Consider the following 20075-nt stretch of genomic DNA (forward strand, 5'->3'; position numbering starts at 1 on the left):
TGCAGAGAAAAGAGTGACTGATTGATTAGTTGATTGATTGATTTTCAATATTTTTATCCTTCCACAATCCAGAGACTTCAGCAGCTTACATGGTGTACAAGAAACATTAAATATACACAGTACAGCAACTATAAAAACCATAAAACAACATTACCCAAACTGGAAACTACAAGTAATAAAAATAGAAAATGAAGATGGTAGGACAAATCTAAGAAAAGGTTCTCAGAAACAACTTCATCTTCCAGAATAACAATAGCCTGATTCCAATCACACCTTGGCATTGGGAAATTAATGACATTCCCTCACAGTCCTGTATGAGCCCATACTGATGATAATACACCCTGAGCCATCAGATGGCATCTCCCAATGGCTTCTTATAACTATTACAGAGCAATGAAGACATGATCAATCCCTGTGGCCCCCCACATACCAGAGACCATTGAGCTGTTCTACCCTCCCCCAGGATCACAGATTGGAATTGACCACTAAGGAACATGTGGAACTATTGGAGAACAGCACCTCCTATCCCCAGCTTCTGCATACAGCCCAATAAGATATAGAGGTTGATGGTAACAAAAGATACTGAGAGGTCCAGAAAAACCTCATCTAGGTCTTAACAAAGGTCACCTAAGAAACCAATGCTGTCCCCTCACAAACTAAAGCCTAAATCTTGACTAAAAAGACTCCAGAGAATCCACTTCCTTTAAGGTGCTAAAAATTGATCCACCAGCAGCAATTCAACAATTGTTCCATCAAAGGGAGACCATCCAATAAGTTCTAAAAATAAATTGATTCATGCTGGCATGCATATTAATAAATAATATGTCAATTAAAAAGACAGGAAATATAAAAATAGGAAATGTGTATAATCTACATAATTTCTGTTGCTCTAAGTAAAAAAAAGCAGTAGAGTAGAAAACATACATATATACAAATATCTGCAGACTCTCACCCGCACTGAGCTAAGTTTAAGCAACAGAAGCTATTGTGATTCTAAGGCAATTAATTTAAACCCCTACTTATTAATTCAATTAATATTAATTTAATGTTTTTGGAGTACAGCTTCTAGGATATTTGTATACTATATATGCATGCAAGGGGGTAATATGCGGGCATTTGAGGGTGTGATCTCCAGAATGGTTTCATTTGGAATTGGCAGCGTTTTGGGGTTACAAGATGGGGAAACTGGGCACTGCACAGAATTTTCCTTGGGAGTTGGTAATTCAGGGTCATCTGTATTAATTAATTAAAATTAAGATTAATTTTGTTTTAAACAAAAACCAGCAATTTAGTACACAGTAGTTTTATATTTTTCACAATACATGTCAGATTATAGGTTTTGTAAATTGTTATTGCGGATCTCATACATTATATATATATTTTAACCTTAAATAACTCCATTTTATATTCCAACTAAATATTTTCTCTAAAAAATAAAGCAAAAGAAATCTCTCCCCATATCTTATCTGTTATTTATAAACAAATCTTTAAAGCTTTGTCATTCAGCACTAATTTTCTTTTAAAAAAAGTTTCATTAATAACTACCGCAAACTACAACATCTGTATTTTAACCCTGGTCACTTTATATTATTTTTAAACAACTTGATCTTTCATTCCTTCCAATAAGGTCCCAGAAGTAGATTTCTTATCATTTTCTCTTTGTCTCAGGAACTTCTTCACTGGTTAAGAAAGAAAATGGACAAACCCAGTCTCCAACTAAAGGTGACGAACAACAGTTTAGGCAAGATAATTTTAACTCCAGCTCCCAAGTCCTAAAACCTGCCAGAGCTCACTATCTTAGAATCTCTTCACAGGGAAGACATTCTGTATGGAGCAAACTTGTGATTGTTCCTAGTCTTCTCCTTGTTCCAGAGAAGAGTTCTGAGAAGCCAATCTATTTACCAGCTCCTCTTTCCACGATGGCTGTTTTCAGTCCACCATTAATTCCCCAGGAGTGACAATTTTAAGTAGTAACTTGAGCACAAAAGAGAACTGGTCTAACTATTGCTTATGACTTCTTTGACAAGATCGATTATATTTCCAAATGTAATCATGTTTTGGAAAAAGAGAAGACTATATTTTGTTTTGGGAAGTTGCTATATGTCCTTAATAGCAGATTATTTCAACTTCATAAAAAATAATTACTATAGTGCACCTTAGTTTAGACATCACAGATTCAGAGTATCTGTCTCTTCATTTTAAACTGTAGATGCTGCAAATACTTGATCTTTTAAATATATCTAAAAACTCCCTTTTTTCCCACATGACAGTATTAAGGATACTAATTTAGTGACAAGATAATTGAATTGACTTTCACTGAAGAACAGAGTCTTGATCTAACAAGGAAGATCCATGTGACAGTGTCTTTTTACATACCTGATAAAGACACAATAAACATTTATCATAGTCTGTCCCAAACTGTCCCATTCTCTACATCAGGGGTCCCCTACCTATGGTCCATGGCCCAGCCCTGGGAACAGCTGGCAAGCCCTGTTCCACTTGTGGTAGCACCACCATGCGGGCACTAACAGCCCCATTTGTGCATGCACGGGGATGCTAGCAACGCTGCCAGTATCACACGGGTGCCAGCAGCCTGTTTGTGCCGGTGAGCGTGCGCCAGTGTGCATGCCATGGGCGTGCGCAGCCTGTTTGCGCATGCGCGTGCACCAGCGTGTGTGCCATGGGTGCACGCCACCCATTTGTGCATGTGCACATGGCCCGTGCACACACACATTTCCCTGCTGCTTTCTTTCCTTCCAGGCCGCCAAGCCGGAAAGGTTGGGGAACTCTGCTCTAGATGAATTTGACATCAACTCCCATTATCCCCCAACTAGAATATTATATCTATTCATGCTTTATTGAATTGGGTGGAGAGAATCTTTGATAAGAATGAAGGTTTGCATTCACATCAGAATCAGGAACTGGTTTTTTTATGAATAAAAATTTGAGCCAAAAAGTTGCTCCTTAACATCTACTCCTATATGTGTATAAAAGTTTGCTCATTTTGAAAAGCATCCCTAATCTAGCTTTTCTATCTAACTCTAGAGGAAGGCTTACTCTGAATGTTGAGATTTATTGGTGAACTTATGGCTTTATTTTTGTTATACCTTATGGTGCTATTGTCATGATGATGATGAGCTAGTTTGGTCTAGTGGTTAAAGCACCAAGCATTCAGCCTTTGATATTCCCACCCAGAAACACTTCAGCTTTCCGGCAAAAAATATATTCTATTTGTAGGTGTTAAAAACACCAGAAATAAAATCCAAACTCTAGGAGATACAGCCAGTTATTTTCAGGGAACTGAGTCCATCAACAATAGCAAATTTAATATTATGTGCCAAGCAGGTATCTGAATTATATTTTTGAAATAATTTATGATCCACACTATCCCCCCAAAAAACTATCAATGACAAGTAATGAAATATTTTATGATCCAGATTATTTAAAAAAAAACATTATTGAGGTGTATTCAATGATCAACAGATAGGAAATACTTTGTATTTCATCTTCCAAACAAAATCTGTCAGAGAAATACCAAAGTCATCTCAGCTTATAACAATTCAGAACCATAATCCATCTCCTTTTTGCCTTGCCTCTTTTTGCTTATTCATTCTTTCCTTTCCCATTTATTTTCTTCCTGATCTTTTATTGTTTTCTTTCCATCTCTTTGAAACTAAATGTCTGCCTGGCACAGACCATGAGAGCGAAGGAATGCTAAGAAGAAAATCTGTGGCTGAGAAGAGATTCAGGCTTCCTCACTGGGAATTAAAGAAGCATGGAGGGCTCTTTTTGGTTCTTGAAATGCTGAAAAAGACTGGGATGGCTCACTGGCAACTGAAAATGTATTTATCCCAGAAGAAAAAAGTCCCTGTCACAAAAATCATGTTCAGTCAAAGGCCTATGAGCAGAGCTAAACAAAACTAAATGCTTTCTTTATGCACAGCATAGGTTAAGATAGAAGCCATTTGGGGGTAGCCAGAATAATACAAGTTGTGTGTAGACAAGATGTTTATTTATTTATTTATTAGTTGAATTTATATACCGCCCTATTCCCAAAGGACTCAGGGCGGTTCACAGGGCAGTTAAAACAATACAAAAAGAGAATAAAATGAAATTAAATTAATACAAGCCCACAATTCATAATAACAATAAAATTAAAATTTTAAAATTAATTTAATATAATTTAATATGATTTAATTAAAATACTTTAAAATTTAAAATCCCTCAGTCCAGGCCAGACAATTCGAACAACCAGGTTTTTAAGTCCCAGCGAAACGAGCGAAGGTCGGGGGCAGTCCGAAGCTCCATCGGCAGTTCAGCAGTTCGTTCCAAAGGGCGGGCGCATTGATCCATGATTCACTTATCCATGGCCAACTCCCCTATAAGATGACTCTGGACGGCTTACAAATAATGAAAATAATGTCAAATAACTTAATTTCTTGTGTTGTATGACAACTAAACCAGAAACTAACTACAAAGGCTAAGTTTGCCCAGCAGTAGGGCTAGAACAGGCATGTCAAACACAAGGCCCGGGGGCCAGATGCAGCCCACGAAGTGGTTTCATGTGGCCCGCGAAGCCATCCTGGAAACAGTGAGGGAACGGCCCCCACTGCCTTGGCCCTGGCCCAGAGACCCTCCTCCTGCCAGAGACCCTCAGATCTGTCCCACTCCTGCCCAGGCCCCCATAGGCACCCTTGATGTGAACGATGTAGAGCTCGCCACGCCCACCCAGTAGGCCATACGCACTCTAGCCACGCCCACCCAGTAGGCCATGCCCACCCTGGCCATACCCACCCGGCCCCCTCAGGGCAACCACAATGCTGATGCGGCCCTCAATGAAATTGAGTTTGACACCCCTGGGCTAGAACATGGTTGACTTATTTGAGAGTTATATATTATGAGATATAGCGACTCAATGAAGTTTCATTTGTATGACAGAGATTCGCTGCATGAATTCAGTGCACACAAATGTCTTCTAATCGCCACCAAAATTGTATTCCTCCAAATATAGAAAACATCTCCAGGTTTGGGCACTTTCTCTGGTTATCTTTAGTTATTCCTGCTGCTGGTTTAGGTACAACCTTTCCTAAACTGTATTAAAGACTTGGAATATGACCATCAGTGAAGAGGAAGACAGAGGAAGCAAAGAGAGCCTGAAAGTCAGTGTAAATTCCCAGTTCCCAAGAGTTAACAATGACACAGCTTTTTTTATACCCAATGGCCTCAGTGTGAAAGGCAGCAACGATTTATGTTGTTATTACAGGGATTTATTTATTTTTCACTTAGGGGTTAATTAAGGAGCGTGAAAATGTAAAGGGCTGACAGTGCTTATCTGGAAATGGTAAAATGCAGTGAGAAGCAGCACAAACTGCCCATGAATAGCTTTCTGCCAACAACTTTTCTGCTGCTTTTAGCTAAAGCTCCTCTTCAAAGGGAAGAAATCTCAATGGCTCTGTCATAGATAATATGTGTTGCCTGACTGCTGCTCCCATGTTTTATGAGTCTACAATTTCATTTGTACTTGCTCTGTTTTCTGATGGAATGCAGAGTTTGGTAGGAGTCATTTGGCAAAACTGAGATCAGATGAGGCCTGTGCAGAAGATGGCAACCAATTTGTTCAGGGTCTAGAACACTTTCTCTTGGAAAAAGAACTAGAACTTTGGGGAGTTTAATTTAGAATTGAGACTGGGACATGACTGAGATGTATAAAATCATGCATGCTTAGAACACGTAGATATGGAAAATATTTTTCTCTCACTGGAAATAGCTTTAGAAGAGACAGCAGAAAGAAATTCTTCACACAATATATAATTAATCTGTGGCATTTGTTACCACAAGGTGTATGATAGCCACTTACTTCATGATTTAAACAGGGATAAGTTTCTGGAGGGCAGGCTTATTGAGGGCTATTGGGCTTGAAGACCCAATGTTACCTCTTGGTTACAGACAGCATAATACTATTTGCAAGGAAACGGCAATGGGAGACTGTTGATCACTTAAGAAACAAAAATTTGGACTATGATAAGTTTGGCCAGAACCAGAAGAGCTATTTCTACGATCTTCTGCTTATAAGTTCTACGTCAGAGGTACAAAAAGTGAAAGAACTTTCTAAAAAGATGAATTTCTCTCAGCAGCAGAACTTTCAAAACATTGAAAGTCAGGAATCTGAATTGACAGTGATTGAGCAAAACAGGCATGCTTATCAAATGTCCAAGCCATGATGGTCTCTTAGCTAACAGGTATTTAAAAGGGAGATTACTGTCACTTTGATGAGTTTGTAAGGAAGCAAGGGCTTCACCTGCATTTTCCACTTCCTCTATGAGAAATCTGTCTTAAATTTTATGAGCTGCCACATACGAAAATCACTTCAGCCAAAGTGTTTTCCTCAGTGAAGTCTCTAACATTTTGGAGACCTGTTCTGTCTGCACTGTATTAATTTATTTATTTACTACATTTATAAAGACCATCTAATTCCAAAAAGAATCTGTGCAGTTTATACAAAAATCTGTGCAGTTCATACACGTAAGTAAAACACAGTTAAAAATATAACAAAACAACTGCCTGGGACAACAATAACATTAACAAAAGCAGGACAAGAAGCAACGGATGGAAACTAGTCAAGGAGAGAAGCAACCTAGAACTAAGGAGAAACTTCCTGACAGAACAATTAACCAATGGAACAACCTGCCTCCAGAAGCTGAGAATGCTTCAACACTGGAAGTTTTTAAGAAGAGACTGGCCAGCCATTTGTCTGAAATGGTATAGGGTTTCCTGCCTAAGCAGGGGGTTGGATTAGATGGCCTCCAAGGTCCCTTCCAACTTATTATTATTATTATAACAACAATGGCAGGAGCTCCACATGCACCTTAACGCCAGGCCTGAGACCAAAGCTATGTCTTGAAGGACTTCTAGAACACTTGGAAAGGGGAGATAATATGGTCATGATGATGATACGATAGGAGTAATAAACGTGTCTCTGAATCCTGCTTTGTTGCAACTATGTCCCTTTCTACCATAGTTGCTTCTGGGATTTGCTCTCAGTCAGAGACCTGCTGCAGCAAAACATGGCAGCTCAGTGTTAAAGGGCCACAAGCCATTCTGTGCTAATTAGGCAGAAGGCCTGCCATGATTAGCCAGGCTAGATCATTTTTACTGCATTGCAGTCTGTCAGATTGTTTTGCCTACCTTTTGTATATCTCCCAATGATCCTCCTATGCCTCTATATCTTAGCACTCCTGGTTTGTTTTTTCACTCTGTCATTATTATTTAAAATAACTCAAGGTGGCAAAGAAATCTAATACTCCTTCTTCCTCTTAATTTTCCCCACCACAACAATCTTGTGAGATGAGTTAGGCTGAGAGAGAATGATTGACCCAAAGTCATCCAGCCAGCTTTCAGGGCTAAAATGGGACTAAAAGTCACAGTGCCCTGGTTTTTAGATCAGCACTTTAACCATTAGACTACACTGGCTCACTTGTCCCACAACTGCATTAGGTAAATTCTTTAGCATATGAAGTAGGCTCGGCCTTTTAATTCACTGTGGGGCAGTTTTAAAACTGCTGCCAATCAGATCACTTCTTTGGATTTAACTTAAGGACACAATGTGACCCCAAATTGGCATCAGTCTTATCAAGTAATTGGATTCCTGACAGATCTTTCCTTTTTTGTTCTATTTATGCCACTCATCTATTCTACATTCCAGGTTCAGCAATTCACTCCTGGATCCTTTTGAACTAACTGGACTTTTATAATAAAGACTTTAATAGCACTGTTTGCAGTAAATACTGTCGGTCCTGAAAGAAAACTCCTACAGCTAGCCTTAATAAGACATGTCACCCTGACTTCTTGAACTGAGTGTTAGGGGGTGGAACCCACTAAATTAATATATACAAAATAATGCAGTCCGTTTATCCTGTCACTGACAATTGTGCAAGCTTTAAAAGATTTTCTGTGACAATCACCCACTGAACATGATACAAAGCAATCAAAACAGACAAAGAGAACTAGAAAAAAGAGCCAGTGTTTTAAAAGACCAAATAGTTCATTTTGTGCACTGCAAAAAAAATAAGACAAAATACACACACACACACACACACACACACACACACACACACACACACACACACACACACACAAAGAAAACCGATATGGGAGTATTTCTGCAGCAGAAGTACTATTTTGTGTTGAGGAAAGCGCTTGTAACCTGCAGGGAGTGAAAAGCAGCAGAAAATGTATAACTGTTATGTATATAACTGTTTCTTTTTAATAGAAAACCAGTAAGCGGGCCCCTAAGACTAATCAAACTACATTCTGCTGTCTTGCTTGAATGACAGCCAAGAAAGGCCAATTGCCTGACATACCCCTTTGCCTAGGTCCTCCTGGATCACTTGCTCGATTTCCTGCCTGCTGCTCTGAGGAGCTTGGCTGTGCAAAATCTTGAGGGTGCGGGTGTATTCCTCAGGCAAGAGGTAATCAAGAGCCCCCAGATGCTGCCCTACTTTGATGAAGGTGCCTCGGTTGGCACAGCATAAATCTCGGAGACGTTCTGCAGAACGCAGATGCACCTGCAAAGAGAAAAGAGGGGGGGGAGAAACTCTGAACCTTTGCTTGAAACCTTTTCTCCAAATTGTATACTGCATCCTTCCATACATCCTCTTCCAAGTCTTTGAGATATAATGGTAATCAGGAAGCTTCCTGAATTGGATCATTAGGATAGAAAGCATATTTCCGGAGGGGAAAAACAGGCCTCTCCCCTACTAAAAGAACCGTAGGTCAATGTCCTTGTTTGCAATGCCTCCACCGCACCTGCATTATCCCCCAAAACATATCAGTAGGAGCTGACAGCTACAGCATGTGCAGACTTTTAAATGTTTGGTTTGACGTATTTCCAGTCCCCCTGACATATTCCTTAAGGGTATTCAAAAATATGCAGCAAAAAGAAGTGCCCCTCAAGATCTGGTGCTTAACAGCTGTTCCATTTCTGCTTGGATCCTCCATTTTACAAGCCTCTGTGAGCTTTCTTGGTATGGGCTGAGCCACGGCATGCCAAAGGGCAAGGTCACCACCAGGACTCCCTCAGAACAAACAGTATGCTTTCATCATGAAAAACCCCAGCCACGTGTACCTTAGGAGGACAAAAGACCCTGTTTTATATATTTAACTCCTTGCCTGGACTGTTCATCCTGTTCCTCTCTGAATAGCAGAGATGCGAAAGGGGGAGAGAGAAAAAGAATCCCCCCCTCCCTCAAAAAAAAAATGGAATGGAAAAGGTGCAGATGGAAATTAAAAAAAAGAAGGGATGAAGTCAGAGCAGCTGGGCAGTTTGTCACAGTACAAGGAGTTCAACTCATTACAGGGAAACAGTTTTTATGCAGCTTGGATAATTGTCCTCGACACTGTCTCCAGCAGAGGAGAAGGGAGGCCGTGCAATCAGCAGCAGCCAAAATAGGGGAGGTCTATCTATAGCTTTCCAGAGTTAACCTGTATTCTAGGGGGAAAGAAACACAAGATGGGGTATATTTGAGAAGAAAAGAGGCCATCCTAGTCCCAAATCTTTACATTCTTAATAGCTCATGTTAATAAGCAAAAATATATTCCCTGTTGCTCTACAAAATATGCACGAAGGCGAGGCTGCTGGGAACACACAGTACATGCCTATATACATTTAAATATGCTAATTTGTTCCCTAAAAATGCTGCCTCAAAAACATTTTTGATAGCCGTTTATTAGGAAGCATCAAGAAAATCACAACCCGCATCACTGCAAAGATATAGTAAAGTACTATCAGCCAACATGTTTGTCTAATTAGAGACAAGTGAATACATGCCTACTAATCCCATAAGTATCCTAGATTGAACAATAATGTTTAGCAATGTGTTTAGAAGAGGCACATTGATTTCTTGAATGCTTAGACAGAAGGAGAAGCCACAGAACACACTTCAGGTATTATTTCAAAAGACGGTGTGTGGAAATGTTCTTTGATCCCTAAAGGTCGCTGCATTTGCAAGTGGTGGCTGAAGAAACCAAAATGTGCACACAACTACAGGTAGTGTGCCAATTGTGAACCGCTCCTGATTTCAGCAACGGTTATTCACACCGCACTTCTCATGCACTCAGTTGGTAAAAACAGTGACACCTGGCATGTTCAGAATGCAAGGGACAGGGATCATATATTGCCTGTATTGAAAGATCACACTGGCTGCCATTTGCTTATTGGTCACAGTTTAAAGTGCTTCTGTTGACTTTTGAAGTCTTAAATGGCTTAGAGCCCAATTATCTAAGGCAAAGGTCCCCAACCTTTTGGGCATCCATGGAGAAAGGTTTTTCCCCGGATCAAAGAGTGCATGGTGTTGTGTGTTGCCTGCATCCCACTGATGGGGCTTTGCTTGTCTGTGTGGACCGGTTGCTGGCATTACGCGGACTGATACTGTTCCATGGACTGGGGGTTGTGGACCCCTGATCTAAGGGACTGCCTTTACTACTACAAAGCTCTCTTAATTCCTCAGATCAGCAAAGATCTTTATCAAGACACATCTCTGCCAGATGGCCTACTACTTGGATAAACAGGAGGGAATCTTCTCTTGTATATCTCCCAAGCGATAGAATATCTCCCTAAGAAAGTATAGTAACTTGAATTAAGGTTCAACACATGCCAAATAAAATGCACAAAATACAGCAAGAGTAGTGAATGGATGTCCTTGTTGAAAATTACCATGAAGATTATTTCAAGGTTGCGTGATTTTCCTTGGTATGGCTTAAGCTACTTTCAGAGGGAAAAATCCTATAGCTCTTCAAAGGCTGAACTAACCAGAACAAACTGTGTAAAAATAAAAGAATGGAACTGTACAATTAAGCCTATTAGAACACTGGAAGTATGGAAAAAACAAACATATTAAAGAAGACAACTGTAAGAAGATATTGAATAAGGAAAAAAAATCCAAGTATAGTAGTTGTTAAGGGTTTGAACAGATAGTATTATCATCATCATCAAAATTTATACAATTTTGGTTTGGATGGATGATTTGTAAACTCTTGTATGTAATGACGTAGAAAGCATATTACCATGCAGTGGATGGTAATGGAACATACAGAGGATCACGTTGGCAACATAGTTAAAGATGAATCACCATGAACTCAACACTGAAGTTGAATAGTTATTAAATCATTTAATTGATGTTCCAAAGGAAAAGAGACCCCTTCATGAATTACTGCCTTGCCGTGGCGAAGGGGCTTGCATAATTCAATGAAGCTATGCGCTATGCCGTATAGGGCCACCCAAGACGGACAGGTCATAGCAGAGAGTTCTGACAAAAGGTGATCCACTGGAGAAGGAAATGGCAACCCACTCCAGTATCTTTGCCATGAAAACCCTATGGACAGTACCAAAAGGAAAAAAAGATATGATGCTGGAAGATGAGCCCCTCAGGTTGGAAGGCATCCAATATGCCGACTATAGAAGAATGGACTCTAAAGGTTTCTGACCTGGCAGAAATGGCAAAGATTTCGGCTTACTTGAAAGATCATTCGCAAGAACATTATATTATGGAGTGGAAAAAGTGGATTGATTATATTCAGAACAAATATGGGACTAAAAAGTTTCATTTAGCATTTGAATAAGTTTCCTTTTCTTTTTTTTTTTTCTTTTTATATGTAACATTAGTATTGCTTGTAGTCATTTTATATGAGCTAGAGGGCGACAGAGTTAATAGTTTATGGTTTTTAGCATATGGATGTTTATGATTGTTCTTTGTTTTTATACCTTGTACTTAGCTCTGGGAAGTCGGGGGGGGGGGAGGGGGAATGGGGGGGAGGGATAGGGAGGGTTAGGTAGGGGTGGGGGGAGGGGGGATTGTTAAAGATAAAATGTACTGTAAAACTTTTCAATAAAAAAAAAGAAAACCCTATGGGCAGTACCAAAAGACAAAAAGATATGATGCTAGAAGATGAGCCCCTCAGGTCGGAAGGCGTCCAATATGCTACTGGGGAAGAGCAGAGGGCTAGTACTAGTAGCACCAGAAAGAATGAAGTGACTGGGCCAAAGCCGAAAGGATGCTCAGCTGTGGATGTGTCTGGTGGTGAAAGGAAAGTCCGATGCTGTAAAGATTCTTTCTCCATAGGAACCTGGAATTAAGATCCATGAATCAAGGACAGCTGGACGTGGTCAAACAAGAGATGACAAGACTGAATATCGACATCTTAGGAATCAGCGAACTAAAATGGACAGGAATGGGTGAATTTAATTCAGATGACCATCAGGTATACTATTGTGGGCAAGAATCCCTCAGAAGAAATGGAGTTGCCTTCATAGTCAATAAAAGAGTACGAAAAGCAATACTGGGATACAATCCCCAAAATGACAGAATGATCTCAGTTCGAATCCAAGGCAAACCATTCAATATCACAGTAGTCCAAGTCTATGCCCCAACCACTGGTGTTGAAGAGGATGAAATTGACCGGTTCTATGAAGCCCTACAGCACCTTAAACTAAAGCCATCCCAAAGAAAGAGAAATGCAAGAAAGCAAAATTGCTGTCTGGGGAAGCTTTGCAAATAGCTGAGGAAAGGAGGGAAGCAAAAGGCAAGGGAGAAAAAAAAGATACACCCAATTGAATGCAGAATTCCAGAGAATAGCTAGAAGAGATAAGAATGCCTTCTTAAATGAACAATGCAAAGAAATAGAAGAAAACAATAGAATAGGGAGGACTAGAGATCTCTTCAAGAAAATTGGAGAGATGAAGGGAATGTTTCATGCAAAAATGGACATGATAAAGGACCAAAATGGCAGGGACCTAACAGAGGCAGAAGAGATTAAGAAGAGGTGGCAAAATTACACAAAAGAACTATACAAAAACGAGCTTAACGTCCCTGATAAACACAATGAGGTGGTCACTGACCTCGAGCCAGACATCCTAGAATGTGAAGTGAAGTGGGCCTTAGAAAAGCTGAGCAACAACAAAGCTAGTGGAGGTGACAGTATTCCAGCTGAGCTATTCAAAATCTTAAAAGACGATGCAATAAAAGTGCTACACTCAATTTGCCAGCAAATTTGGAAAACTCAACAGTGGCCACAGGATTGGAAAAGATCAGTTTACATTCCAATTCCAAAGAAAGGCAGTGCCAAAGAATGTTCAAACTATCGCACCATTGCACTCATTTCTCATGCTAGTAAAGTTATGCTTAAAATCCTACAAGCTAGACTCCAGCAGTATGTGGATCGAGAACTACCAGAAGTACAGGCAGGATTTCGAAGAGGCAGAGGAACTAGAGATCAACTTGCCAACATACGCTGGATCATGGAGAAATGTAGAGATGGAGGTCAAGGATATGAAGGGACCGTGTGCAGAAAACTGCCTGCCTCAGTATCCTGTTATCCACATGTCTATGAGCTCATTCCAATTAGCCTTGCCAAGGACTGCCAAGAACCAGCTAGATAAGGAAGACTCTGCCCTGGCTTGGATGTTTTGGATGTTCTCTAAGATTGACTAGGGAGTACACCAATAAACAATGCTTTTGCTGTGCATAGTTTCCTGCTTGTCAAACTGTATAAATACAATAAAGTCTGCATAGGCAGACAGACATATTTGGGACACCCTGCATAGACTGATATCTGAATCCCACAGAAAAAGCTAGGGAGTTCCAGAAAAACATCTACTTCTGCTTCATTGATTATGCTAAAGCCTTTGATTGTGTGGATCACAACAAACTGTGGCAAGTTCTTAAAGAGATGGGAGTACCAGACCATCTTATTTGTCTCTTGAGAAACTTATATGCCAGTCAAGAAGCAACAGTGAGAACTGGATACGGAACCACTGATTGGTTCAAAATTGGGAAAGGAGTCCGGCAAGGCTGTATACTGTCGCCCTGGCTATTTAACATATATGCAGAGCACATCGTGAGAAAGGCAGGGCTAGAGGAATCAAAAGTTGGAATTAAGATTGCCAGGAGAAATATCAACAACCTAAGATATGCAGATGATACCACTCTAATGGAAGAACGTGAAGAGGAACTAAACAGCCTCTTGTTGCGGGTGAAGAAGGAGAGTGCAGAAGTTGGCTTAAAAGTTATAATTTAGAAAACCAAGATCATGGCATCCGGCCCTCTCAATTCCTGGCAAATAGATGGGGAAGAAATGGAGGTAGTGACAGATTTTATTTTCCTGGGCTCCAAGATCACCGCAGATGGGGACTGCAGCCAAGAAATTAAAAGACGCTTGCTCCTGGGGAGGAAAGCCATGGCAAATCTAGACAGCACACTAAAAAGCAGAGACATCACCCTGCCAACAAAAGTGCGTATAGTCACGGCTATGGTCTTCCCAGTTGCAATGTATGGCTGTGAAAGTTGGACCATAAGAAAGGCTGAGCGCCAAAGAATTGAGGCCTTTGAACTATGGTGCTGGAGAAGACTCCTGCGAGTCCCTTGGACTGCAAGGCGATCAAACCAGTCAGTCCTAGAGAAGATCAACCCTGACTGCTCTTTAGAAGACCAGATCCTGAAGTTGAAACTCAAATACTTTGGCCACCTAATGAGAAGGAAGGACTCACTGGAGAAGAGCCTAATGCTGGGAAAGATTGAGCGCAAGAGAAGAAGGGGACCACAGAGAAAGAGGTGGCTGGATGGAGTCACTGAAGCAGTAGGCGTGAGCCTAAATGGACTCCAGAAGATGGTAGAGGATAGGAAGGCCTGGAGGAACGTTGTCCATAGGGTCGTGATGGGTCGGACACGACTTCGCAACTAACAACAAGAAGGAAAAGAGATCAGGTTAACAAAGATTATTTATTTATTTGTTTATTTAATATACCACCCATTTTGCTCTTTGCGGTGACATTATATTTGCAGTACAGTAGAAAGTCTGTTATAAAGATTAGGTGAAAAGGATTAGAAAATGTCATTAAAAAACAGAACTCAACTTTGCAGTCCCAAGAAGATTCATAAGCTTATTGCAGCAGCTCTGAGGGGACAGAAGCAGACCCTGGTCATTCTCCAATAGGACCCTCTATTTTGGACCTTGCAGCTTGTCCAGGTAGATGCTGTTCTCTGAGACCGAGGAACAGCCTTGGGATTCATGCAATGAAAAAATAGAGTTGCCCTCCACAATTTTCACTCTTCAGAGCTGAGCCCTTCTTGTAAGAAACTGCAGACTACAAACCAAACTGATTATTTCAAAATCCTGAAACAGGATTTGTGAGAGTAAGCTACTGGAAGAATTTTCATTAACTATTAGTTTTCTCAGTTAAAAGGAAACCACCCAATATTATATGTATTATGGCAACCCAGCTTCCCTTTGTAATGTGATTTCTTTTAGCCAAGCATGTTATTTGAATTTATTTATTTATTCAATGTCTAAGCTGCCCATCTCTCCTGGAGGCAGCTCTAGGCATCTAACAATAATTAAAAACCAATAAAAAGTTAAAATATTAAAGTCGTAAATAGTAACATCAAAATAATTTAATATTGACAAAGATCCGGTGGAAGGAAACAAGATGCACCTGAGAGGGAGGTGGGATTTTATTTTGGTCTGTTAATCACCTCCAGAATTATGCACCCCCTATTGGGACCCCAGATCAGTTGGCAGAGCCAGGTCTTCACCCTTTCGAAGGCCAAAAAGATGGGTGTCGATCTTACCGTGTTCCAAAGTGCAGGAATCACAGCAGAAAAGGCTCTTCTCCTAGACCATGGCTACCTAAATTCCATGATTGAGAGGGTTCTCCATCCACCAGTTCCAAACATTGGGGGGATCTTTCCCTTTAACAGCCTGCCCTTTGGCTCCCACAGAAACCCATGCCTGTCACCACCTTTATGCATTGTCCCACCCACGGTCTCCAGAGGTGATCTTCCCCCTCCCACCCTGACCTCTCAGAGCAAAGAGCTCTGCCATCCCCCTCTCTCATTCATTCCTTCAGACATCCTTGGGAGACAGATGAGGAAGGGAACCCCCAGAGTACTTTAGCTCAAGGTCTCAGACCAACATGGCTCCTACCTCTCCACTTCCCCCCCCCCAATATGCACAGCATCCTCCCTGCTAAGCTGGTCCCTCTCACTGCCCCGCTGGAGGAGTGCCGACTCATCCAACCCCTCCATTTGACTCTCACTCTGGGTAGAGGACCCCAAGCATCCACCACTGGCCAGTTAACTGTTCCCAGCCTCTCAATCAAGGAGTGGGCTTTCATTCTGTATTTCATTAGCCCAAATTTAGGATTAAAATATTGTGAGAACTTGCAATTATTAGAGAGGATCAGTGAACACAGAGAGGTAAGAGACAGAATTGCTTTAGGTAGTAATCTTAAATAAATATGGTGGGGGGGAGGAGGAGGCAAGAAACTTGTTCTCCAAAAGACATCAGTCTTTCGCAGCAAAAACAGCAGTTATAATGCTACTTAAATACCTATTCTTCTCATAGAAAAAAATAAGACAGATTCATTCCTTCTGTTCCTCCCTCAGGGAATATAATTCTGAATCTTTCCTCATTTTATACACTGAAACCTCATCATGTTTCCCTCCTGCCTGAAGCTCAATCTGCTGATCTGAATTCTAAATGGGGTGGGGAGATGAATGAGGAATTACTCTCCCCACACAACTTCCTCTGTGCAGGTTGATTTAGTCTAAGAGAATGAAATGCCCAGATTACTCTGCACAGATGCATTCCTCTCTATCCCAATCCAATTGTGCCAACCCCACACTTGGAAGGCTAGCAAGAACACAATTCAGCAGAGGAAGAATGCTTACAGAAATAATTTTCCCCTTTCTCTCCATCACTATCACCATAGCCCTAGCCTACAAAGAAACACAGGCTGGAAATATTTACCTATGAAAAATGCTTGGCAGGAAAAATAAGTCCCATTAGATATATTACCAGCATTAGTGATACTATACAACTGAGGAACAAGCTGACAGGAGCAACTCTCAGAAGCTGAGCACACAATAGGCTATGATCCCAAGTCATAGGCTAGAAGTATCTACACTTTAAAGAAATTCCAGCTCTTTATGCAAATGGATAAACAGCATTCACTTAGATCAGGAGTAGGCAAGTTGAGGCATTCCAGATGGTGCTGAATTACCACTTCTAGCCAATATGGTCAGTGATAAGGGATTTTAGGAGTTGTACTTCAGCAACATCTGGAATGCTGCCAACTGTTTATCCCGACCTAGACAAAATGAACTTCCCTCTTGTCTGTACTGACTCTTAGTTTCTTCATCTGAGCAGGTCAGATTGAAGTAAACTGATTTTAACTTTCAGAGTTGCAAAATACCCTAAGAATGTCATGCCACCTGCTATAAATAATATCAACAATCATCCACCTATTAGCAGAAGCTGTTTCATTAGCCCTTCATCACAGCCATCTAGGCCACGGGTCGGCAACCCGCGGCTCCGGAGCCGCATGCAGCTCTTTGAGCCGTCTCCTGCGGCTCCCAGCCGCCCGGTGTGCGCGCACCTCTTCGAATGGGCAGTGGTGCGCGCGCACCTCTCCAAATGGAGAGTGGCACCACCCATTCCGAGAGGTGCGCGCGCACCTTTCCGAAGGGCGGAGGTGCGCGCGCACCTCTCCAAGCCGCCGCCGTCCCGTCCGGAGAGCTGCCGCGTTCATCAAACATTGACGATCACGGCAGCTGTGCAAACGGGATGGCGGCAGTTTGGAGAGTGCGCGCGCACCTCTCCCAAGCCGCCGCCGTCTGGAGACCTGCCGACGTTTGGGGAGGTTTGGGGAGGTGCGTGCACATCTCCCCAAACCTCCCCAAACGTCAGCAGGTCTCCGTACCTCCACGCGAACGGGCAGCGGCCCCGCTTCTTGGGAAAGCTGCCGCGGCCCGTCTGCAAAGCTGCCGAAAGCGGCAGCTTTGCAGACAGGCCGCGGCAGCTTTCACAAGAAGCGGCGCTGCTACCCATTCCGAGAGGTGCGTGCGCACCTCTCCGAACGACCGTAGGTGCGCGCGCACCTCCCCAAATCTCCCCAAACGTCGACAGGTCTCCGTACCTCCGCACGAACGGGCAGTGGCCCCGCTTCTTGCGAAAGCTGCCGCGGCCCATCCACAGCAGCTTTCGCAAGAAGCGGGGCCGCTGCCCGTTCGCGCGGAGGTATGGAGACCTGCCAACGTTTGGGGAGGTGCGTGCACACCTCTCGGAATGGGCAGCGGTGCCACTTCTTGCGAAAGCTGCCACGGCCTGTCTGCAAAGCTGCCGCTTTCGGCAGCTTTGCAGACGGGCCGCGGCAGCTTTCGCAAGAAGCGGCGCCGCTGCCCGTTCGCGCAGAGATACGGAGACCTGCCGACGTTTGGGGAGGTGCGCGTGCACCTCTCGGAATGGGTAGCGGCGCCGCTTCTTACGAAAGCTGCTGCGGCCCGTCTCCAAAGCTGCCGCTTTCGGCAGCTTTGCAGACGGGCCGCGGCAGCTTTCGCAAGAAGCGGCGCCGCTGCCCGTTCGTGCGGAGATACGGAGACCTGCCGACGTTTGGGGAGGTGCGCGTGCACCTCTCGGAATGGGTAGCAGCGCCGCTTCTTACGAAAGCTGCTGCGACCCGTCTCCAAAGCTGCCGCTTTCAGCAGCTTTGCAGACGGGCCGCGGCAGCTTTCGCAAGAAGCGGGGCCGCTGCCCGTTCGCGCGGAGGTATGGAGACCTGCCGACGTTTGGGGAGGTTTGGGGAGGTGCGCGCGCACCTCTCGGAATGGGTAGCAGCGCCGCTTCTTGCGAAAGCTGCCACGGCCCGTCTGCAAAGCTGCCACTTTCGGCAGCTTTACAGACGGGCCATCGCGCAACCGGGAACCGGTTCCATCACACATTAAAAAAAGGCAACCGCGCGCATCCGCGCATGCGCAAGAAAAACCCGTTTTGCACATGCGCAAAACATTTTTTGCGCATGCGCGTGCATGGACGCACGCACGCGGCTCCCACTTTTTTTTATGTGTGATGGAAAAAGTTCCCAGTGGCTCTTTTCCTTTTTCGGGTTGCCGACCCCTGATCTAGGCAAAACAATCCAGGAATGTAAGTAAATTTAAATTTAAAATTTAAGTTCATATTTTCAGAATCCCAACCACCAAGTGTCTAAGGTCAATGTGGTACTGTAAATATCATTTTCTTTTTGTGTCAGTCTGTGCAGTGGCAAATTTTCTTCTGGTCTAACAAAGTATTACAAACTAAGATGCAGTGGCACAAAACATGCTGTTACATTAAAATTTGAAGGATTGCCTACAGCAAGAATTAATGTTTGTGCTATAATTCACAAGGATTTATAATACTCTGATGCAGATAGATCACCTTTAGACATGAGGAAAATCCTTTTCTTTTTTTTTCCAAAGTGATTTTGCAAACTTTTACATCAGATTTCCAATACGAACCTTAAACTGAAAATATCATGCAGACCAGAGAGGATGACATTCGGGGATGCAATGGCCACCTATCTGCATCAAAAGCTTAAAGAGAGCCTCTGGTCACTTTAGCCTATGCCTATATCTTCTTCCATTGTAGCTTGATATATACATAGCCACATACTATCATCATTTTTTTGAAATGGTATAAGGTTTCCAGCCTGAGCGGGGGGTTGGACGAGAAGATCTCAAAGATCCCTTCCAACTGTATTATTATTATTATTGATCATAGCATAGTCAGCCAGATGTTCAGACTGGATTTGGTATTTTTGTCTACCTATCGAGTCCTTACCAAGGACCTGGGATAGGCAGATGTGGATGTTTGATGGTATTAGAGGTATCATCGCAGGATGGAAGCAGTTCCTAGTAAGGCCGCCTTTTTCAATTAATGGCGAATTTGTCAATGCCAATGGTGTTCAAGTGGTGCTCCTGTTGTTTTGGGATTGCACCCAAGGCACCTATTACTATTGGTTGTTGTTGTTGTTGTTGTTTGTTCCAAGCTTGGTCATTTGTGCCCTGATCAATTCTTATTTACTAATGAACTTGCAATTTTAATCTCCCTTTTATTAATTAAAAACATTTTCATTAGCTTACATGATTTTGGATAAATAACTAATATAAGTATCCGTGCTGCAATTATTTATTATGGGAAAGTTTAAATGTGTATAGGAAGAGGCTGGTCTTTAAATATCAGTAAAACAATAGATTCTTCATAGAAGG

The 20075-nt window shown here is 42.3% G+C and overlaps 1 protein-coding gene across 2 annotated transcripts in view; it reads right to left on the bottom strand.

The window, feature by feature from the left end:
* Positions 1–20075, bottom strand: part of ADCK1 (aarF domain containing kinase 1) — a gene marked incomplete at its 5' end in the record, with an annotated part of 125004 nt that overhangs the window by 55876 nt on the left and 49053 nt on the right. Inside the window, one exon of one of the 2 annotated variants that reach the window (XM_083375478.1) lies at positions 8361–8564. The exons of the other annotated variant lie outside the window; for it this stretch is intronic. Coding sequence (XP_083231604.1) covers positions 8361–8564 — 204 coding nt within the window. The remainder of the gene's footprint in view (positions 1–8360; positions 8565–20075) is intronic. 2 annotated transcript variants of the gene reach the window in all.

The sequence above is a fragment of the Vipera ursinii genome (assembly GCF_947247035.1).
Source record: "Vipera ursinii genome assembly, chromosome: 1".
NCBI lineage: Eukaryota > Metazoa > Chordata > Lepidosauria > Squamata > Viperidae > Vipera > Vipera ursinii.